This window comes from Ursus arctos, unplaced genomic scaffold (genome assembly GCF_023065955.2).
Source record: "Ursus arctos isolate Adak ecotype North America unplaced genomic scaffold, UrsArc2.0 scaffold_18, whole genome shotgun sequence".
Lineage (NCBI taxonomy): Eukaryota > Metazoa > Chordata > Mammalia > Carnivora > Ursidae > Ursus > Ursus arctos.
The window spans coordinates 34,109,726-34,132,804 of NW_026622852.1; the positions used below are offsets into that span (position 1 = coordinate 34,109,726).

The following is a 23,079-nucleotide window of genomic DNA, read 5'->3' on the forward strand; positions in this document are numbered from 1 at the left end:
TCAAACTGTCTCTCTTCGCAGATGACATGATACTCTATATGAAAAAACCAAAAGATTCCACCCCCAAATTACTAAAACTCATAGAACAATTCAGTAATGTGGCGGGATACAAAATCAATGCTCAGAAATCAGTTGCACTTCTATACACAAACAATAAGACTGAAGAAAGAGAAATTAGGGAATCCATTCCATTTACAATAGCACCAAAAATCATACATTATCTCGGAATTGACTTAACCAGAGACGTAAAGGATCTATATTCAAGAAACTACAAATCACTCTTGAAAGACATTGAAGAAGACACAAAAGATGGAAAAATATTCCATGCTCATGGATCAGAAGAATTAACATAGTTAAAATGTCCATACTACCCAGAGCAATCTACACTTTCAATGCCATCCCGATCAAAATACCAATGACATTTTTCAAAGAACTGGAACAAACAGCCCTTAAATTTGTGTGGAACCAGAAAAGGCCCCATATCGCCAAGGACTTGTTGAAAAGGAAAAACAAAGCTGGGAGAATCACATTGCCAGATTTCAAGCTGTACTACAAAGCTGTGATCACAAAGACAGCATGGTACTGGCACAAAAACAGACACATAGACCAATGGAACAGAATAGAGAACCCAGAAATGGACCCTCGGCTCTTTGGGCAACTAATCTTTGACAAAGCAGGAAAAAACATCCAGTGGAAAAAAGACAGTCTCTTCAATAAATGGTGCTGGGAAAATTGGACAGCTACATGCAAAAGAATGAAACTTGACCACTCTCTCACACCATACACAAAGATAAACTCCAAATGGATGAAAGACCTCGATGTGAGACAGGAATCCATCAAAATCATAGAGGAGAACATAGACAGCAACCTCTATGACATCGGCCAAAGCAACTTTTTCATGACACATCTCCAAAGGCAAGAGAAACAAAAGATAAAATGAACTTGTGGGACTTCATCAAGATAAAAAGCTTCTGCACAGCCAAGGAAACAGTCAAAAAAACTAAGAGGCAGCCCACAGAATGGGAGAAGATATTTGCAAATGATACTACAGATAAAAGACTGGTATCCAAGATCTACAAAGAGCTTCTTTTTTTTTTTTTTTAAAGATTTTATTTTATTTATTCATTCAACAGAGATAGAGACAGCCAGCGCAAGAGGGAACACAAGCAGGGGGAGTGGGAGAGGAAGAAGCAGGCTCATAGCGGAAGAGCCTGATGTGGGGCTCGATCCCAGAACGCTGGGATCATGCCCTGAGCCGAAGGCAGATGCTTAACCGCTGTGCCACCCAGGCACCCCTACAAAGAGCTTCTCAAACTCAATACACAAGAAACAAACAAATCAAAAAATGGGCAGAAGATATGAACAGACACTTTTCTAATGAAGACATACAAATGGCTAACAGACACATGAAAAAATGTTCAAAATCATTAGCCATCAGAGAAATTCAAATAAAACCACACTGAGATACCACCTTACACCAGTTAGAATGGCAAAAATTGACAAGGCAGGAAACAACAAATGTTGGAGAGGATGTGGAGAAAGGGGATCCCTCCTACATTGTTGGTGGGAATGCAAGTTCGTACACCACTCTGGAAAACAGTGTGGAGGTCCCTCAAAAAGTTAAAAATTGAGCTACCAATTGCACTACTGGGTATTTACCCCAAAGATACAGACGTAGTGAAGAGAAGGGCCATATGCACCCCAATGTTCATAGCAGCTTTGACCACAATAGCTAAATCGTGGAAGGAGCTGAGATGCCCTTCAACAGATGACTGGACTAAGATGTGGTCCATATATACAATGGAATATTACTCAGCCATTAAAAAGAACTATTTCTCAACAATTGCTGCAACATGGACAGGACTGGAGGAGATTATGCTAAGCGAAATAACTCAAGCCGAGAAAGAGAGTTATCATATGGTTTCACTCATTTATGGAACATAAGAAGTAGGAAGATCAGTAGAAGAAGGGGAAGAAGAAAGGCGGGGTAAACAGAAGGGAGAATGAACCATGAGAGACTATGGACTATGAGAAACAAACTGAGGGCCTCAGAGGGGAGCGGGGTGGGGGAATGGGATAGGCTGGTGATGGGTATTAAGGAGGGCACGTATTGCATGGTGCACTGGGTGTTATACCCAAGTAATGAATCATGGAACTTTACATCAAAAACTAGGGATGTACTGTATGGTGACTAACATAATAATAAAAAAAAGTGCATCCATTATTATAATCTTCCCTAGAAAATACTCCAGCCAAAATGATCTCAATGAATTATTTCACTCTTTTAAGGAAGAGATAAATTAAATTTTACACAATCTATTCACAGATAGAAAATATAGAAAACTCCCTTAATTCATTTTATGAGGCCAGCATAAACTTGATACCAAAATCTAACAAGGATATGGTTAAAAAGAAAAACTAAGAACCTAGCTCTCATGAACACAGTTGGAAAAAATCTTAAAAAATAATTAGAACATTGAATAAAGTGTTACATAAAAAGAACAAGAGATTACAGTTAAGTGAATTTTAGAAATGTAACAGTGGTTTACCATTCAAAAACCGAATCATAAGATTATAATATTATTTAAAAAGAACTAACATATAGCAACATTTATAGAGGCATAAAACTATTGTAAAATTATTGTTCTGTGTTTTTAAACCTATGGAACATTTGCCTTTTCTTCTGTTCATTTAATTAGCTACTTGAAAGCACTCCCTTGCCTTTTTCATCCCTGTATATCCCTACAATGTTGATATCAAGTGATGGTCTTTCATATAATTGGATCTCAAATAGGAATAAATTTAAAGAAATAGAACAAATGTCTGCAATGTTATTAAAGTACTGTTGGCTATTACTTTTTTTAAATTGTATTTGATACACAATGTTACATCAGTTTCAGGTGTAAAACATAATGATTCAACAAGTCTATAGTTTGTTATGCTCACAAGTGTAGCTCCCATTAGCCACCATTCAACACTATTACAATACCATTGACTATATTCCCTGTGCTGTACCTTTTCTTCCAATGATTTATTCATTCATAACTAGAAGCTTGTATCTCCCACTCCCCTTCACCTATTTGGCCCATTCCCACCTCACCCCTCCAGCAACCATCAGTGTGTTCTCTGTATTTCTGGGTCTGTTTCTGGTTTTTGTTTGTTAGCATTTGTTTGTTTTTTAAATTCCATGTATAAGTAAAATCATATGATATTTGTCTTTCTATCCAACTATTTCACTTAGTATAACACCCTCTAGATCCTTACCATATCTTCTTTATCTATTCATCTATAGATGGACACTTGGGTTGCTTCCATATCTCAGCTATTATAAATAACATCACAATAAACATAAGGGTGGATATCTTTTCAAATTAGTGTTTTCCTTTTCTTTGGGTAAATACCCAGGAGTAGAATTACTGAGTTGTATGGTATTTCTATTTTTAATTTTTTGAGGAACCTCCATACTCTTTTCCACAATTTGCATTCCCACCAACAGCCCATGAGGGTTCCTTTATCTCTGCATCCTCATCAATGTTTGTTGTTTCTTGTCTTTGATTTTAGCCATTCCGACAGGTGTCAGGTGGTAACTCACTGTAGTTTTGATTTGTATTTCCCTGATGATTAGTGATGTTGAGCACTTTTTCATGTGTCTGTTGGCCATCTGTAGGTCTTCTTTGGAAAAGTATCTATTCAGGTACTCTGCCCATTTTTTATTCGAATAATTTGTGGGATTTTTTGGTGTTGAGTGGTATAACTTCTTTATGTATTTTGGATATTAACCCTTTATTGGATATATCATTTGCAAATATCTTCTCCCATTCCGTAGGTGGCTTTTTTGTTTTGTTGGTTTCCTCCACTGTGCAAAAGCTTTTTAGTTTGATGTAGTCTCAATAGTTTATTTTTGTTTTTATTTCCTTTGTGTTGGCTATGACTTTTTTAAAAAATATTCATCTCCTTGCTTCATAGTTTATCTATTACAAATGATCTTGAGTCTCCTTGTTAAAGTCACATTCCTGTTACTAATAAATGTACTCTAGAGGTGGTAGTGTAATGTAAATGTGAATGAAGTTAAAATAATAAGGTCTAGAACCATCACAGCAGGGCCAGAGAGCAGTTGAGTTAGAGGAGTTAGAGGAGGCAGTTGGGAAAAAAGGGAAATAGTGTATTGGCCATTCAGATGAGGCTGGGCACCCATCGCTTTGGTTATTGCATCCTTGTTTTCCCACCCCACCAAGCAAAAATGTACTAAACTGACTTTTCCATTCAACAAAAAGGGCATCTTAAGAAGCTCTATGAGGGAAATGAGGCTTTACTTATTAAAAATAGGGAATGGGGGCGCCTGGGTGGCACAGCGGTTAAGCGTCTGCCTTCGGCTCAGGGCATGATCCCGGCGTTGTGGGATCGAGCCCCACATCAGGCTCTTCCGCTATGAGCCTGCTTCTTCCTCTCCCACTCCCCCTGCTTGTGTTCCCTCTCTCGCTGGCTGTCTCTATCTCTGTCGAATAAATAAAATCTTTAAAAAAATAAATAAATAAAAAATAAAAAATAAAAATAGGGAATGAAGAGAATCTCTAATCCCAGTCTCTCTCCATTGTCATTATTCTCAAAAGTCAAAGATAAGTGGAGAATTACTGTTTCACTCTCTATTTACTTTTTGTTTCCTATTTGCCATTTACAAATATTTTGACAACAGTTAAAATTGCCTTAAAAAATAACACAGGATAATTCAAAATACACAATCATTTTAGAAAATAGGTTAAAAAATCAGAACTGCATTATGGTCTCAAGTTTATATATAGTACACACATATGAATATATTAAAATATTAATAGTTACTACAACTGAAATTATGGATGAATTTTTCTTTCTTTGGGCTTTTCCAAGTTTCCCAGCTTTTCTGTGATAAGTATATATTCTGTATTTAATCAGGAAAATTTTAATTAAAAAAATAACTTTTTGCTTCATAGGCTATACTATAATTAGGTCTTTGAGACAATATCCCTAAAGCTTTAAGATCTACTACTATGTTCCATACAGTTTAAAGATACTCTTTAATCACTTCTGGGATTACAAGATCCCTTAGAGGAAAAGAAAGAAGGATTTAAATTGGCTACCAGAGCCATGAATAGGTCCTTTGGACATTTTTAGGGCCCAGAGATTAGAGAACAGATATTTATTTACTGTTGATAAAAAAATTCAAGATAGAACATTTTAGTAGGGATGACAGCCTTACCTTTGGTCTGTTCCCCTTGACACTACCCACAGTAATCTGAAATGATGGTGTTCTTAACAGTGGGCCCCATAGCGCAAAAAGAAGAGAGCAAAGATGTCAACTAGCTTGAGGAAGGTCAACCACACTGAATTTGTCATCTGGACACAAAGAATTTGGTAAAATACTAGAAAAAGGAATGATGTATAGGGAGGAGTGTCCCTGTGTCTAAAACAACATCCTTTTTTAGAAACTGAAGTCTCAACAGGCCATGCTACCTACTTGTTTGGGGAGAAGGTAAGAATCCTACACTAAGAACTGAATAGGAAGCACTGCAGAGTTGTAAAGATTTGTTTCAGAAAGAGAAGGAGAAATGGAAATGATAAATCATAAATAACTTGTGGTTTTATATTTTTAACACTTTTCCTGTGAACTGATTTTAAACTTTCAGAAAAGTTACAAAATTGGTTCAAAGAGTTCCCATATATATCTCACCTAACCTCGAATGTTAACATCTTACAGAACCATAGTACAATTATCAAGAATAAGAAATTAACATTGGTACATTACATTGACTATGGACTTTATTCAAATTTCACCAATTTTCCACTAATGTCTTTTCCTATTCCAGGATCCTCCTCAGGATCCCATGTTGTATATACTTGCTATTTCTCCCTTGTCTCTTCCATTCCGAATTATAACTACTCCTCAATCTTTTCTTTTACTAATTTGAAAAGTTCCAAATAAAAAAATGAAAAAATGACAAAAATGAAAATATGGACAAAAAGAATTATTAAATCAAGGAAGTATCTAGAATATCTATGAACATAATATTAAATTATTCATTTTTCCTTAGGATGAAAAAGGGGGGGGACATCAGCCTGAGAGACTGGATTAAATTAACATGTACTGTATTCTCATTCTCTGCCAAAGACTATCACATATACTCTTCAAAACAATTCTACAAAATAGGTGCTATTATGCTAATATTACAGATGACACATCATGTTCAGGCAAGTTAAGTGTCTTACCCAGATTCTGTACAGTTATAAAGACACAGAACAGAGACTAAACTGGACTCTAAGTTCTGTGACTTCAAGCCAATTGTTCTTTCCTTTAAGACATGGTATTGTTTCACAAATAAATCTTCAGTCTACACAAAGGGATAAAGAGATTAGGGTACAGTAGACTTCCACAGCACAGCCTTAGAGATGGTCAGAGCATGCAGGATGAGTTAAGGTGAATCAATTCCAGGAGTGAGACTATTGCTCAGACAGAAGTTCCCACCAGATAAAAGCTAAACACTTTTGCTGTGTTTCCAGGAACAAAAAAAAAAAACTGCACTTAGTTTACACAGTGAAGAAAGGCAAAAAACAACAACAGGATAATTCTCAGTACCATGTAGAAAGAGGAGAAAAGGCCTTTGCTTTTGTCTTTGCCATTGTTCTTTCCACCTTATCCATTATTATTTTCTTTTAAGGCACACAGGGCTTGTTTATACAGACAAGCACTGGGGATCTCCTGTGAGGGATGTTTCATATTGTGAGGAACAAAGCTGCTTTATAAACAATAGGGGACACTACGTCTGGAACTAGAATTCAATACCTAGTGCTAGGAATTTTCTCCTGAGGATGCCTTTCCAGGAATGCAGTCATGTAGTCTGATATAAGAAGCTCATGGGGCAAAATATGAAATGCTGGCTGAATTTATATACTTTACAGACAAATTTCTATTGACAGATACAGGTAGAAGATAGTAGATGCACATGACCCATGAGTCTCAGAATTTTCTCTCCTTGCATCAGTGGTGCCCAATGGTGAAAAATAATCTAAGGACAGGCCCTTTGGGGGAGATGAACAAAGCTCAGGGAGTCAAGAAATTGAAACTTTACTTTCTTATGGACAAAAAGAAAGAAGAAAAAGTAACAGAAGCCCCTGCTATTTCCCCCATGGTCTTGTGTTTCAGGCAGGTATCTCCTCCTTCTTTTTACTACATAATACTGTTGCTACATCCTATCTGTGTTGCTGACTTTGGTTACATTCCAAATAGTGGCCTCTAGCATCCCTTTGTAAAAACTGGGCTGTGTCAGTATGTCTTCTCAGAGTGGATACATTTGTGAGATTGACTGTTTGAAATCAGAATGTTAAAAGGCATTAATTAGTGTTGGGTTTTAGAGAAAGTGGGGCCAACAAATACCTGGACCTTTTGGCTTCTTCAGTAATCTCCTAGTCATAAGAAAGAATACAAAGATATCAATCTTTGCCCCAGGGCAGTTCTCTGTTCAGAATTTAATTCTTTCTTTTTATTTCTACAATCAGAAATATAGTTTTATTAAATATGAAAAATATCCAAAAGTTAAGAAAATTTTAAATACCTCAAAACCAAATCTGACAAAGAAAACCATAGTATTTTGATGAGATTTCTTTCCACTACACTTATACAAAACTTATGTATATGATAATTTATATCGTGTGCGACTTGTTTTTATCTGATATCATGAGTATTTTTCTTTGTCCTTAACTATTCTCCAAGATTGCAATTTTCTTTTTCTTTTTTTTAAGATTTTATTTATTTATTTGAGAGAGAGAGAGCATGTGAGTGGGAGAGAAGTAGAAGGGGAGGGAGAGGGAGAGAAAGACTCTCTCAAGCAGACTTGTGCTGAGCACAGAGCCTGACACAGGGCTCAACTCATGACCCTGAGATCATGACCCAAGCCAAAACCAAGAGTCAGATGCTCAACTGACTGAACCACCCAGGTGCCCAGCAAAATTGAAATTTTCAATGGTATAACAAATGAAGGTATGTTTTCTCACACATTATAATATGTCCCACCACCACATAGCAGATTTTCAGAATCCTTTTTAAGGCTCTTTTTTAAAAGACTTTATTTATTTATATGAGAGAGAGAGAGAAATCATGAGCAGGGGGGAAGGGCAGAGGGAGAAGGAGACTCCCCACTGAGCAGGGGGCCCAATGTGGGATTTGATCCCAGGACCCTGGAATAATGACCTGAGTGGAAAGCAGACACTTAAAAAACTGAGCCACTCTGGTGCCCAACTTTCAGAATCCTTAAAAAAAAAATTATGACTATCTATTGGTTGGATATTTCAGAAAAATAATTATTAAGTAATGATGATGATAAAAGTAATCACTCAGTGACTTTTAGGGAAATACTTGCAGAGTTTCACCTTTTAAAATCAAGTTGGCGCATGTCTAAATTACTAAGTTCTTATTAAGAAAGCAAACTGAATTCCATCAAATGATCTTTTATATCTATCTGGATGATCATACAGGGTCTTTTATTTACCTATTTGTTTGCCATATTATATTGATCAATTTCTAAATATTAATTTGGAATGCCTTAAATTTATGAAATTATTATACAGTTGGATTTGGTTTTATATTTATTTGATTTTTACATGTATATTCAAATGAGATTAAACCATAGTTTTATTCTGTCTTTGACACCTGGGGTATAAAATTTATTTTAGCTTGACAAAATGATTTGAAAGCTGTTCCATAATTTTTTGGACATTAAACTCTTTGTGTAGCACCGAAATTATTTGCTTCTTAAAAGTATAACCTCTTTCCTCAGTAATCTGTGTCCAGGGTCTATATTGAGCATCAGTGTCTATCTTTATCCCAATTGGATTTCTGATAATACTACAGTATCTACTGTGCTAAAAATTGAATAAATGAAAGTTTCTATGAGAGAGGTCAACACAGTTCTGTGAAAGCACTCAAAATGGGAATCCTACCCAAACTAGTTCAGGAAGGTTTCCTAGAAAAAGGTAATAATGGGGGCGGGGGGGGGGGGGACTCTCCAGTTTAAGATAAGAGCTTCTACAAAAGCATGAAGAAGAACGAGAATGATGTTTAGGGTAAACTGTGAGAAGTTCAGTATGGTTATAACAGAGCATGAGGAAGAAGGGTCAGTAGTAGCTCCACAAGTTCTATATTAGCAACATTTAGTGGTGACGATCTGGTTGCAGGAGAGTCTTCTTGAAAGTAGATATCAGACAAATACAAAACAACTGGAGCACAGCTGAGTTTTCATATGGTATTAACATTGTATATCATAGGAACTTATACATGGAAAGATCAATGTGGGCTAGAAAAAACAAGGCAGGAATGTTTCATTTCAACACACCTGAGGACCATGTAGCATTTTCAGAGGTAAAAAAGAGGATCTGTGATAGGTACTATAGTGTTGTGACAGGAAGGCTGATTTCGGATCTAGACTACTGGGTACTAAATCCTGGTTCCAGCTACAAGATGCTGGGGGAAGCTATTTAACTTCCATTTATCTGTTTGATACTCTGTACCATAGGGATAATAACAGTATCTCATACTGCCATTATATAAATTATTTATCCCATAGGGTTGCAATGAATATTAAATGAGTTAATAGGGTAAAGTGCTTATAACACTGCCTGACACAGAGTTAGTTCTCAATAAATATTAGCTAGCTATTATTGGGTCAGCCGTAGGAAAACTTACCAACATTCATAAAATCTTTGTGCTAGACACTGTTATAAGCACATTTTATATAGTCATTATCAGAAGGTTTCTTGCTATAAAATAAAAATAATATAGAAGACACAGAGATGGGGCGCCTGGGTGGCTCAGTTGGTTAAGCTCCTGCCTTCGACTCAGGTCATGATCCCAGGGTCCTGGGATCGAGCCCCACATCAGGCTCTCTGCTCAGCGGGGAGCCTGCTTCTCCCTCTCCTCTGCCTGATGCTCCCCCTGCTTATGCTCGCGCGCGCTCTCTCTCTGTCAAATAAATAAAATAAATAAATAAAATCTTAAAAAAAAGGAAGACACAGAGATACATTCCAACATAGTATATATAAAGATTAAGAGAAAAAAATTACCACTCATTAAATACTAGTATTTTAGTATATTAACCTCCCTGAAAAAAAAATTGCATCAAGGATTTTGGTGACAAAAAAAAGAAGAGAAGAATTACAGAATTTAGAGGAATACATGTGTTAGGAAGTTTTAGGAATACAAGTGTCCTATACTGACAGAGGAGAAAGCCAGGTTCTGAAAAAAATGGTACTTAATGTGGACCCAGGCACTTAACCCATGGATGCTCCTTGCAATCAATCTCAAATAGTTCCAGGTTAACTCTAGACTGGTCCTTGAAAGAATAGATACATGTCCATCTGAGAAGAGAAAATATTCAAAGTCTGTCCATTAGAACCTCAAACTAGTGCTATCACCTTGAACACACTACACAAATTTTTCTGAGTCAAGAGATATAATTATTAAAGTATTATAATTACAGATACAGTGTTTTAACCATGTATTATAATAGACACTTTGGATATTTTCTGTAATTTAATACTCACAACAAATTGCCAGAGTTATCTCTTTCCCATATCTTACCATGAACCACCTGAGGCTCAGAAAGTCACACACAAAGCTAAATGGCATGGTATTAACTGTACCTTATGTATTATTTTGAAAATAGAACCAGCTTCCTTTTTTAAATATTTTATTTCAGAATATTCATTAATAATGAGATTTATACATACATTTAGAATTTTGCTGTCCCTATTACTTTATTAGAGGCCTGACACTTCACAGCACAATTCTTGGGGTTTTGGTAGCTCTGCTTCTGCTACTGCATGGCCCTAAAAAGTACTGAATCTCTCAGTGCTTCACTTTCATCATCAATAAAGTTAAAATTGTATCCATGCCTTTCCTGATTCTCAGAGCTGAATGAAAAATCAAAATATTGCAGGTAAAAGTGATGTTTTAAACTAAACTATAAATTTAAATTTCCTGAAGTCATATACTTCTCTGAACTCTGCAGGTGACGTGGACACATGGAGATGGGGAATTACTCAGCGGTGACCGAATTCTTTCTGGTGGGACTTTCTAAATATTCAGAGCTCCAGCTTTTTCTGTTCATATTCTGCCTCATCACATATGTTATAATCCTGCTGGGAAACAGTCTCCTCATTATCATCAGCATACTGGATTCTCGCCTCCACACCCCCATGTACTTCTTCCTTGGGAACCTCTCATTCCTGGACATCTGTTATACATCCTCTTTCATTCCTACGGTGCTCATCATATTTAGATCTGAGAGAAAATCCATCTCCTTCACTGGCTGTGCTCTGCAGATGGTTGTGTCCCTTGGGTTGGGCTGCACTGAGTGTGTCCTCCTGGCTGTGATGGCCTATGATCGGTACGTGGCCATCTGCAACCCACTGAGGTACCCCATCATCATGAACAGAGTGCTTTATGTGCACATGGCTGCTTGGTCCTGGATCATAGGCTGTCTGAATTCCTTAGTGCAAACAGTCCTAATAATGGTGCTACCTTTCTGTGGGAATAATGTCATCGACCATCTTACCTGTGAGTTACTGGCCCTTCTTAAACTCATCTGCTCAGATATCACCATCAATGTGCTTATTATGACAGTGGCAAGTATTGTTTTCTTAGTGATTCCCCTACTGTTAATTTTTATTTCCTATGTTTTCATTCTCTCTACCATCCTGAGACTTAACTCTACTGAGGGAAGAAAGAAAGCCTTTTCAACCTGTTCAGCCCACCTCGCTGTAGTAGTTTTATTCTATGGTTCAGCTCTTTTTATGTACATGAAGCCTAAGTCAAAGGACACAAAGACATTTGATGAGATCGTCGGGTTAACTTACGGAGTGGTAACCCCAATGCTGAACCCCATCATCTACAGCCTAAGGAATAAGGAGGTGAAAGAGGCTGTGAAGAAAGTCTTGAGTAAATACTTACACTCATGAAAAATATGAAAGTGCTTAGGACATGTGAACACATTTGGGGAGAAGATATATTTTTTGTAGTCACAGATAAAGTTGCAGAACTCAGTATAACAGGAGCACTGTGTTTATAAAGCCAAGTGTGGAATTCCCATTTTTACAACAGGGAATGTCCATGTAAACCTTTTCATATAATATCTTTGCAGGAGTCCTTCTAGTTATATGGAACATGCCTCTTGATCCCACAGAGGTCATGATGGGTGCCGTTCATGATGAATATCTCTCTGTCTCTATGTATTGCCTTCTCTCTCTTCTCTTTTCTCCCTTTTTCTTCTCTTACCTTTTTCTTTGCTCTCTTCTATATCTTCTTTCTCAGTCTCCTCAAGGTACAGATGTATATATTGTTTTGGTCTGCTCAGCATCCTCTCATCTTATAAAAGAACACATCTTTTTATATTAAGGAATCAACTGTCTCCCACTCTCAGTCCATATTTGGCTGAGGCTGACCACACTCTCTGGATCAAGTGATAAGCATGAAACACAGCCTGGGCCAATGAAAAATGAACATCCCCTAGCCACAGTGATTTATTCAGGGTAGCATGTAACTTAAGCCAAGCTAATCACGCTTAATTGCCAAAATGTTGCCTGAGTGTCAAAGAAGAGTCACTCTTTTTTTCAAGGGTCTCTAAAAGGTAGAACATATGCCCAGATCTTCTCCTGGCCATCTTTGTCAATATATGGGGAGAGCCAGACTGAAAGTAAAATCACCAAAGAGGAAAGTAGAGCTGAGGGAAGAACTTAGGGTGTACTTGATGACACTATTTTTTTTTTAAAGATTTTATTTATTTATTTGACAGAGATAGAGACAGCCAGCGAGAGAGGGAACACAAGCAGGGGAAGTGGGAGAGGAAGAAGCAGGCTCGTAGGGGAGGAGCCTGATGTGGGGCCCGATCCCATAACGCCAGGATCACGCCCTGAGCTGAAGGCAGACGCTTAACCGCTGTGCCACCCAGGCGCCCCTGATGTCATTATTAACTCCTGGTTGAAGGTGGGTCTAAAAACATTAATGCTTGGACTTTTCAGTTATGATAAGCCAATGAAGTTCCTTTAAAATAGATTGAATTAATTTCCACTGCTTATAACCATACAAATCCTTATTAATGCATTTTCTTTTTTTTTTTAGTTCCAGAGGTAGAATTTAGTGATTCATCAGTTGCATATAATACCCACCCGCTCATTACTTCAAGCGCCCTCTTTAATGCCCATCACCCAATTACCCCAACACCCCACCCACCTCCCCTCCAGCAACCCTCAGCTTATAACCATACAAATCCTTATTAATGCATTTTCTTTTTTTTTTAGTTCCAGAGGTAGAATTTAGTGATTCATCAGTTGCATATAATACCCACCCACTCATTACTTCAAGCGCCCTCTTTAATGCCCATCACCCAATTACCCCAACACCCCACGCACCTCCCCTCCAGCAACCCTCAGTTTGTTTCCTATAGCCAAAAGTCTCTTGTAGTTTGCCTCCCTCTCTGTTTTCCACTTATTTTTCCTTCCCTTCCCACTGTTCATCTGTTTTGTTTCTTAAATCCCACATATGAGTGAAATCATATGGCATTTGTCTTTCTCTGACTGACTTATTTTGCTTAGCATAATACCCTGTAGTTCCAGCCACATCACTGTAAATGGCAAGATTTCATTCTTTTTGATGGCTGAATAATATTCCATGGTATATATACACCGTGTCTTCTTTATCCATTCATCTGTTGATGGACATCCTGGCTCTTTCCATAATCTGGCTATTGTGGACATTGCTGCTATAAACATTGGGATGCAGATGCCCCTTCGGATCACTACATTTGTATCTTTGGGGTAAATACCTGGTAGTGCAATTGCTGGGTCATAGGGTAGCTCTATTATTAACTTTTTGAGGAACCTCCATACTGTTTTCCAGAGTGGCTGCACCAGCTTGCATTCCCACCAACAATATAAGAGGATTCGCCTTTCTCCACACCCTTACCAATGTCTGTTACTTCCTAAGTCGTTAATTTTAGCCATTCTGACCACTGTGAGGTGGTATCCTATTGTGGATTTGATTTGTATTTCCATGATGCTGAGTGATGTTGAGGATTTTTTCAAGTGTCTGTTGGCCATTTGTGACAGTATGGTACTGGCACAAAAACAGACACATAGATCAATGGAACAGAATAGAGAACCCAGAAATGGACCTCAACTCTATGGTCAACTCATCTTGACAAAGCAGGGAAGAATATCCAATGGAAAAAAGACAGTCTCTTCAACTCCTGGACTCCTGGAATGAAACTGGACCACTTTCTTAAGCCATACACACACACACACACCAAAAAAACCTCAAAATGGATGAAAGGCCTAAATGTGAGACAGGAGTCCATCCAAATCCTAGAGGAGAGGGGCACCTGGGTGGCTCAGTTGGCTAAGCTCCTGCTTTGGCTCAGGTCATGATCCCAGGGTCCTGGGATCAAGCCCCACATCAGGCTCCCTGCTCAGCAGGGATTCTCCTTCTCCTTCTTCTTTTGCCCGTCCCCCTGCTTGTGTTCTCTCTCAAATAATAAATAAAATCCTTTTTTTTTTTAATCCTAGAGGAGAACACAGGCAGCAACCTCTTTGACTTTGGCTGCAGCAACTTCCTGCTAGACACATCTCCAAAGGCAAGGGAAACAAAAACAAAAATGAACTATTGGGACTTTGTTAAGATAAAATGCATTTTCTTATCTTACCTCATCCTCTCCTTCTCCCTCACTAGCTCCTAGCTCTAACTTTTCCTCTGTATATCCCTTTTTCCTGATTCTTTAGAACACTTGTTTGTGTCTATCCCTCTTGCACTCATTTTGTGATTCTGTTTCCATCTCTTTCTCACTCTTGCTCTTTCATCCTCTCTCTGTCTCAAAAATGTGTAATTTTTTTTTAAGATTTTATTTATTTATTCGACAGAGACAGAGACAGCCAGCGAGAGAGGGAACACAAGCAGGGGGAGTGGGAGAGGAAGAAGCAGGCTCATAGCAGAGGAGCCCAAAGTGGGGCTCGATCCCACAACGCTAGGATCACGCCCTGAGCCGAAGGCAGATGCTTAACCGCTGTGCCACCCAGGCGCCCCTCAAAAACATGTAATTTTTAAGAATCACTGTTGGTTCCAATTCACCAACACTCAGGAGCCACCTCTTCCTTTCATACCAATTACAATAATACAATAATTACAATAATATAACCTTTATGTTTCATGTATGCACATGATTTATCTCCCCTTGCAACTATTCCTGCTCTATTGTGCTTCTCCATCACTTTTCTGATTATCTTATAATTAGTTTTCATTGTATTTAAGCTTTCTACAGCCCATTTCACACTCCAAAGAGTATATACAAAGCATGTACATTCAAGAGGCTGTCATGTTTAACAGACTACTCAGCTTGAGAATAAAAGAAAGTGATGCAGAAAAAAAACTCCACCTCATTACTGAATATCACTGCTTCTAGTATCTACTAGTACATACTTCCTCACAAGGGCCTCTTAAAGCCATTTCCCTGTTTAGTTCCTGGCTAGTCACCTTCTGCTTCCACTACAAGCATTAGGCTTAACCCAATAAAAACATACAGGTAGACAACTAAAAGCGCTCATCATTGTGGTCCTTCTCAAAGGAGTGAGTCTACCCCCCAAACAGATGGCAGCTTCTACTCTTATAATTACAAAAAAGAAGTCACTTTTAAAAACAATGTGTCCTCGGGGTGCCTGGGTGGCTCAGTCCTCAGGGCACCTGGATGGCTTAATCAGTTGGATGTCCAACTCTTAATTTTGGCTCAGATCATGATCTTAGGGTTGTGAGATCGAACCCCATGTCAGTCTCCACGCTCAGCGTGGAGTCTGCTTGAGATTCTCTCTCTCCCTCTCCCTTTGTCCCTACTCCTGCCTGTGCTCTCTAGATAAATAAATAAATAAAATCTTTTAAAAAAATTATGTGTCCTCACTATCACAACAGTGATTTAGAAACAAGAGAGCCCAGCACCTTGTCAAGTGTAGATGTCATTCACTTCAAGAATAACAAACATGTGGGACATCTAGGTGGCTCAAATGGTTAAGTGTCTGCCTTGGGCTTAGGTCATGATCCCAGGGTCCTGGGACCGAATCCTGCATTGGGCTCCTTGCTCAGCGAGGAGCCTGCTTCCCCCTCTGCCTGCGCTCCCACTGCTTGTGCTCTCTCTCACTCTCTCTCTCTGACAAATAAATAAAATCTTTAAAAAATAAAAGCAAGAACAACAAACACGTAGTAATAAAAAGATACTTCTATCATCTTTACCCAGCTAATGAAATTAAAGATTTCGTGGTGAAAAAACATTTTCTTCAGGCAAACCTCTGAGACACATTATCAACTAAAATAGGCTATCTCTTCACTGTCACCTAAAATGAGCTTGACTCCAATTATTTGTAGGGTTTCACATGCAATTATTAGATACCAATATCAGATATCAAGTATCCTAACCTCCTCTGAGGGAAATAAATTTCTAATCTACCAAATAATATTTAAAGGTCAGTTAACGCAACAGTCAAATCTCACAAAATTAAAAGTATGTAGCTCAACACTTTATGCTTGAATATCCTCTAACACATCCCTAATGGGTGGTTATCCATCTTTTCTTGCACACCTCTAGTAATGGGAAGCTCACCATCTCCTGAGAGACTCTAGTCATAGTTATTAGAAACATCTTATATGAAGCCAAAACCTGTTTTTTATATTTTCTATTTTTATTCTTAGTTGTATACTTTAGGAAAATATGACTTGAGTTTATTCTTAGAACTAGAATTAGTTTATATTTTAAAGTAGGCTACTAGTTCTTAGAATTAATAGAGATAGTTCAATTCACTTATTCATTCAACAAATATATGAATATCTACACTCTTCTAGATAAGGGCAAACAATATGAACATTAATGTCTGAGATGGAATTTGAACACAGATCTGTTTTATTCTAAGGGCCATTTCATACTTTTTGTTCCTTGCTACTATCCCGTGATTATAGCTTGGACAACCCTTCAGCTTGGATATTACAATAATGTTCTAAGTGGTTTCACAATCTCTGAATTTTTCCTAATTTTATGCAGTCTGTCTATGTTCCAGATTAATCTTTCTAATTCAAGGTGTTCATTATCACTAACTATTCAAAAACTTAGTCTGGTTTTCCAACTAAAATGCAAACATACTGACATGATATTAATGCCCCTCCACAAAATGGTCACCACCTAAAATTCCAGTATTATCTCCTAGGGCAAACTCATCCATTCTCATTGTTTCAATGAATCACCAATAAAATGATGAATCCAAATCTATAGGCACATCCCACATTCCTCTCTGGGTGATTTTACAGTGTTATCTCATCTAAATGCAATAAATAAAACACATTTATTTCACTCATCACATTATCTCATACCATATTGTCTTCCTGCCATTTTTCCATTACAAAATGCTTCTTCATGAGTTCCTCCCTGCTCTTTTGATAATTTCCAAAATTCTTAAAATGAAAGCATGACATCAGCAAGATGGCAAAATAGAAGGTCCCAAGCTCTAGTCCCCACACAGAAACACTTATTTGGTAACCATCCATAGAGCAAAGTGTCTTTGTGCAAGCTTCAGGATCCAGTTAAGAGGATGCAACATATCAGTGGAGCCTAAGACTGAAGAAAGTTGTTTGAGAAAGCAGGCCAACACCCCAGTAGCAGGACCATCAACTGTGGACCTGGCAGACCCAGAAACAGTCCCATCTACCCGTGGACTTAGCTCCAGCACTGCATGTTCTTGGACCGGCCACCAGCCCTGCTCTTAAGCAGACCTGGCAGGAACCACACCCAAATGGCTTTCACTAATAGTCCCCACCCCAACCACAGTCTGACTGTGGACCTGGAAGCAGCCCCTTGTTTGAACACCAGTCTCATCCACCCAGGGACCCAGCATGAGCCACACATGCACAGATCCCTAGTAATAAGTCCACCTACCACAAACCCAACTGCAGACATAGAAGCAAGCCTATGACCAGCTCCAGCCCCACTTGACAGCGATCCCAGAGGTAGTCCTGTCTGTCTGGAGATCCAGCAGGAGAAGGTCATTACCTGACAAAATTAGTCTGTAAAGAATGGAAGAGGTTAATGGTCCTTCAAATGCACAGACACCCACACAAGGCTACAAGAATAATGAAAAATCAGAGAAAAATGATACTTCCAAAATGAAAAAGCAAAGAGGGAATGAGAAAACTTTTGGTGATGATGGATAAGTATGATATTGATAGTGATGATAGTTTTACAGGTGTGTAGCTATCTCCAAACAGACCAAGTTGTACAAATTAAATATCTAGAGTTTTTGGTATATCAATCATACTTTAATAAAAGTAGTTGAACTGGGCACTCAGTTGAACTGAGCACCTGGGTGGCTCAGTAAGTTAAGCATCTGCCTTCGGCTCAGGTCATGATTTCAGGGTCCTGGGATCGAGCCCCACATCGGGTTCCTTGCTCAGGAGGGAGCCTGCTTCCCCCTCTCCCTCTCCCCTGGCTTGTGCTCTCTCGCACGTGCTCTTTCTCTCTCTCTCTCTCTCACTTTCTCTCTCAAATAAATATTTTTAAAAATAAATAAATAAAAGTAGTTCAAGAATTCTTAAAATGACCTACAAATTTGCCCAAAATCTAGATCCTTTGTAACTCTTCAGCCTCATCTTTCACCTCGTTCATCTCTCCCCACTGTTCTGCATGGATTTCTTTTCATTCTTAGAACTATCACTTCTTCTCTCTCTCTTTCTACCCCCATCTCTCTCTGTCTTACACACACACACACACACACACACACACACACACTTTTATCTTGATGAAGCTCTTTTTATCTCAAAACCTAAGTGCTTGGACTCGTCAATGTACTCTGCCACAATCCATGCTTGCTTGTTTTGTTTTTGCTGATAAAGAAAATAATGATTAATATAAATCCACTGCTGGAAAGAGTCACATATTGATTGGAGTCCAAGCTAGAAATCAGTTTCCAATTTCACACTGATATACTACTTACTGTGTTACACAGTTTGATGCCCTCACTAAGAGAAAAAATTGGGATCACATCATTTACTAATATAATAACTAAAGGGATATAAGATACACTGTGTTTGAAAAACTAGAAGTTAAAATCATTTTACCACTCTGTCCAGTGGCAAAAGAGTCCCAGAGGATTCAAGAAATTTAAATTGTGACATACTGGTAGGAATTTTTGACTTGTAATCACAAATATTTCTGACAAAAAATTTTTAAAGGTCATATTCTATATAAAGAAACCATCAAATGTCTTATGATTATAAGAAATAAATAAGTAAATGATGGTAAATACTCAAGTTTTGAAATACTGTAGCAACATGATTAGATAATTGGGTAACTCTTCAAGACATTTAAATGAAAATAAGTGTGTCATTGAGGAAGAAGCTAGTTTATGTTTCCTTTTTTGAGGAAACAAGGCAGCATTTTGTGTGACTAATAGGAGGTTCAAATATCTAAATGTATAAAAAAAATAAAATAAACAAAACAAAATAGAGGATTTTTTTCACATCACCAAGAGATTATTCTTTATTAAACCAGTCTGTACAAGATTTCCTGAAAGAGAAGATTTTTTTTTCCAATACTAAAAATGTATATCTTTTAAATTCACAGGAAACTTGTCAAGTTAAATGTGTGATGCAAAACAGATTCTAATGGAGGCAAGAGTGACAAACGAATTTATTTTTTAAGTGTCATAATAAATGTCCTTAAACTTCTTTCAGAAAAAAAAGTTATCCTACTTAAAATGAAAAACTTTTTAATAGATTGTTTACAACTCCAACAACGGCGTAATGAAAAATAAATTTTAATGGTCCCTTTGAAATTTAGTTTCCTATGCTTATCAGTTAAGAGTGTTTCGTTGTTATTCCTGGGGGATAGGAAGAATGGGAGAAGGAAGCAAGTTAAAGTATCAGATGATTAATCTAAGTAATGAGGAAAAAGTTATAAATAAATCTCTGTCACATAATATGTTTTCTGCTAAAGTCTTCCATCTGTTTTTAGCTATTTCTGCAGGAACTACTGGTTCCCGTGACATGTCACATTGAATAGACCACAGCAAAAGGACCTTCATTATTCCTACAATATTTTTCTGCAGTCTCACATTCAATACCCACAAGGCCATGAAGATACTTTTGATAACGCCATTCCTCTACCTTCACATGATAATCACCTATATATATTGTAACACTGCTCCTCAAACAACTAAATTACATAATTACTAACATTTCTCAGGACCTATTCTAATATGGAAGTGTAATGAGAATGAAGGGTTTGAAGTTCAACCCAAAGAAATTAAACTATAACCTGAATGAAAGAAGGAAATCTTTCTCTATGTTACTCATATTCTTACAAAGATATGGGATTTAAAAATGATTAAATTATGAGATATTATTGATTAGAGACTATCTAAATTAATAGTAGTTACATCGTGACAATGACTGAGTTGATTACAGGATATCAATGTTAATACGTAGGCACAATGTGTATTATTGGTTTTTTAAAGAAAAAAATTAGGACTTTGGCCAATATAATTAACACTACTGTGATTAGTGAGAAAGAGCTATTGAATATAAATTTAATGCATCAAATCTAAAAGACTTAATTTTCAAAGGATTTTGAATGGTACAATAAACCAATGCGTCAGTGTTCAGGGCAGTGATGAAACAAGTTATCGAAGTAGGCTAACAAGACTATACTTAAACGACAAACAAAGAGAACGTTCATCATATTAATTTTTGTTAAAAATTAAATTCTGCCTTCATGGCAAATAGTTATTAATCAAAACAAAGGCCAGCATACTAGTTGAGATTAAAATTCAGGAACATGAGGCAAAAGCAAATTATAGAAGAGAAGAGAGACAAGTGACAAAATAATCATGTAAAAGAAGAGAAAATTTTAAGAAAGTTCTTATGCTCTGTGTTTTCTAGCATCAGATTAAGGTAGGGAATTTGACTGCCTTGTCTTACCAGCTATGTTAAGTACAATGATGAAATAAATCATAATAAATTCTAAGTATAATGACACAAGAGTATGGTGTGTGCAGAGTTACATTATCTTTCAATAAGTATATAACTTGTTAGTATTTTCTCTTAATATCATCTCTGTTTTCAAAACATGAAATGCAGAATTTTCTTTCACTTGCCTTTTACAAAATAAAGAGCATAAACCACAGACTATGGTTCTTTGTATAGTTGCTATGGAAGACCTCTTCCTGCTTTTCCTATATGTATGTATGTGTGTACCATACATACATATCATATCTATACCTTATTTTATGACTTGGCAGGAACAATAACACTTTACATTTTAAAACATAGAGGGTTTTGGGGCGCCTGGGTGGCACAGCGGTTAAGCGTCTGCCTTCGGCTCAGGGCGTGATCCCGGCGTTACGGGATCGAGCCCCACGTCAGGCTCCTCCACTATGAGCCTGCTTCTTCCTCTCCCACTCCCCCTGCTTGTGTTCCCTCTCTCGCTGGCTGTCTCTATCCTGTCGAATAAATAAATAAAATCTTTAAAAAAAAAAAAAAATAGAGGGTTTTTCATCAACATTAAAAAAATGAGGACTAATATTTATAATAAAGCAAAATATGTTAGAAAAGCTGATAGCAGTAATAAAACACGGAAGTGATCTAAAAAGAAGTTGTAATATTTTACACAAAGAGCATTTACTATAGTTTTTAAAACAGGAAGCATGGTCTGTTTTTAATAATAAGCAATCCTATTATATTTTAAGAGTAATTTGTTATATGTATCAATGAATAAAATAGAAATGGCATCAAGAAAGTAGAATTCAGATGAAAATGGAATCATATTTTCAAATTTCTGAAGTGAAATGAGTGTAAACTATAAAGTAGCTAAATTATCTTTTAGGACTATAGGCAAATAACTTTCCAGACAAAGGCTAAATGATTTTTTTTTTTATCATTCATAGAAGCTATTAAATGAACTATTTTTTAAAGATTTATTTATTTATTTGAGAGAGAGAGAGAGCACATGCACACATGTGCATGCGAGCAGTGAGGAGGGGTTGAGGGAGAGAGAGAATCCTGAAGCAGACTCCCCGCTGAGCGCAGAGCCCATGCAGAGCTTGATCCCAGGATCTCAAGATCATGACCTTAGCCAAAATCAAGAGTCTGGTGCTTAAACAACTGGGCCACCCAGATGCCCCTATTGAGTGAACTATTAAAGAATGTACCTAAGGAAGAAGAAAATTCAATCTAGATGGAAAGAGTGGGGAAAAAAAGAAAAGCAACAGTCAACAAAGAATTAATAAATACATGAATAAATTTATGAAATCATTGCCTTTACTTTAAAAAGGCAAAAAATGCAAATTTAAAAACAAGGTCATGGAAAAAAAGTTCTAGAACCCAAAATACAGAAGATGATAAGAGAGGCTCATGATCAGAAGTAAATGTTCTAAGATCCTTGTTATTGTTCAGGAAGACTAAAGTATGTTAGATAGGTTTAGACTTTGCAATGTTAAGCAAACATCTTTAAAAATAAGTGTTAGGGTGCCTGGGTGGCTCAGTTGGTTGAGCACCCTACTCTTGGTCTCAGTTCAGGTCATAATTTCAGGGTGGTCAGATAGAGCCCCATGTCTAGCCCCTGTCAGGCTCCATGCCATCTGCCCGACCCCTTTTTAAAATAAATAAATAAAAATAAGGGTTAATACAAAACAACAGAAACAAGATATCCAATTTTCAGACCACTCAAGAAAATAAAGAAAAGTTCACAATCTAACAGAAGTCAGGAAAGTTGGGAGAAAAAGCAACAAATAAAAGAGTATAGTAGATAGAAAACAACAAATAAGGAAAATAAGATTAAGGATATATATTCAAACACATTAGTATCCATCACAATAGGTATAATTATGTTAAAAACATACCAGTTAGAAGACAAAGATTCTCAGATTGGATTCTCATTAATCCCATTGTATTTTATTTATAAGGAAAACATCTAAAACTTGACAAAAGGAGGTTGAAAGCAATGGAGTGAAAAAAGTCATGCCAGACAAACACCAACCAAA

General features: G+C 37.2%; 1 protein-coding gene across 1 annotated transcript; it reads left to right on the forward strand.

Moving 5' to 3' along the window:
• Nucleotides 1-11,031: 11,031 nt before the first annotated feature.
• Nucleotides 11,032-11,982, forward strand: LOC113260365 (olfactory receptor 13D1-like). Its single transcript, XM_044386775.3, has one exon. It carries the CDS (start codon nt 11,047-11,049, stop codon nt 11,980-11,982), a length of 936 nt encoding a protein of 311 aa, XP_044242710.3. The 5' UTR covers nt 11,032-11,046.
• Nucleotides 11,983-23,079: the final 11,097 nt, after the last annotated feature.

What these genes read in the sequence shown, in the direction of transcription:
- LOC113260365 (XM_044386775.3), top strand. Translation starts at nt 11,047, where the DNA reads ATGGAGATGGGGAATTACTCAGCGGTGACCGAATTCTTTCTGGTGGGA.